This window comes from Coregonus lavaretus (assembly GCF_964263955.1).
Source record: "Coregonus lavaretus genome assembly, contig: HAP1_SCAFFOLD_424, whole genome shotgun sequence".
NCBI lineage: Eukaryota > Metazoa > Chordata > Actinopteri > Salmoniformes > Salmonidae > Coregonus > Coregonus lavaretus.
The window spans coordinates 306,345-307,406 of record NW_028166348.1 but is presented as its reverse complement, the minus strand read 5'-3'; the positions used below and the strand labels follow the sequence as shown (position 1 = coordinate 307,406).

The following is a 1,062-nucleotide window of genomic DNA, read 5'->3' as shown; positions in this document are numbered from 1 at the left end:
CACTAAGTGTCTCTTCTCATCTCACCTGCTCAGGTATGGAGTCCGCTGGTATCCATGAGACCGCCTACAACAGCATCATGAAGTGCGACATTGACATCCGTAAGGACCTGTACGCCAACAACGTCCTGTCCGGCGGTACCACCATGTACCCTGGTATTGCTGACCGTATGCAGAAGGAGATCACCGCCCTGGCCCCCAGCACTATGAAGATCAAGGTGGGGGAACACGTCTATTCAACACAGGAGGAACTCTGTTCCAAATGTCCACCAGGGTTGGGATCAATTTCAACTCTAGTAAAGTCAACAAGTACACTGAAATTCCAATTCTCTTCAATGAAGAACATTTTGAATTGGAATTGGAATTTGGTGTCCACACTAGGGTACTACTTATGAACGGAGCCATGTCTTGGGCGTGTATTGTAAGTGGTATGATAGTATGGAGTAGTTCCAAAAATATCAGAGCTGTGGATAGGCTGTAGGTCTACAGCATTTGGCCCACTATCCTCCATGTTCGGCAATACATGTGTACCCACAACTCTGGTTCAAATAAGCAACAATGTCTGTCCACTGTCTGTCTGTACACTGTGCTAGAGAGCACCTACAACTTCTGAAGAGTTCTTAACCGACCCGCCACATCTCCTCCTCTCCTCCACCTTCTCTAGATCATCGCTCCCCCCGAGCGTAAGTACTCGGTCTGGATCGGCGGCTCCATCCTGGCCTCTCTCTCCACCTTCCAGCAGATGTGGATCAGCAAACAGGAGTATGACGAGGCAGGTCCTTCCATTGTCCACAGGAAGTGCTTCTAAACATCCCATCTCCCCACACCTCCTCCATACACATTCACCCTCCTTCTGTTGTTTGCATTTCTACTGTGTCTTGTACTGTATATACGGTTGTAATAAAATAGTTGCCTGCAACAATAAGTGCTGAGTTACTTGTTGTTGGTTGTCTGTTGCTGGGTTTGAGGGAACACACATTCAGAATACATAAAATAATCAAATTATAATGGCGATCAGACCAAAGAATCTGGCCCCTCAGTTACATGAACTGTTGTAATTAAATC

The 1,062-nt window shown here is 46.7% G+C and overlaps 1 protein-coding gene across 1 annotated transcript in view; it reads left to right on the top strand.

Annotated features, from left to right (window-relative positions):
- LOC311114840 (actin, alpha cardiac muscle-like) overlaps positions 1-862 on the top strand; it is a 7,701-nt gene extending 6,839 nt beyond the window's left edge. The window contains exons 5-6 of the mRNA XM_084190068.1: positions 34-215; positions 662-862. Coding sequence (XP_084046194.1) covers positions 34-215; positions 662-805 — 326 coding nt within the window. The 3' untranslated portion in view covers positions 806-862. The remainder of the gene's footprint in view (positions 1-33; positions 216-661) is intronic.
- The last annotated feature ends 200 nt before the right edge of the window (positions 863-1,062 follow it).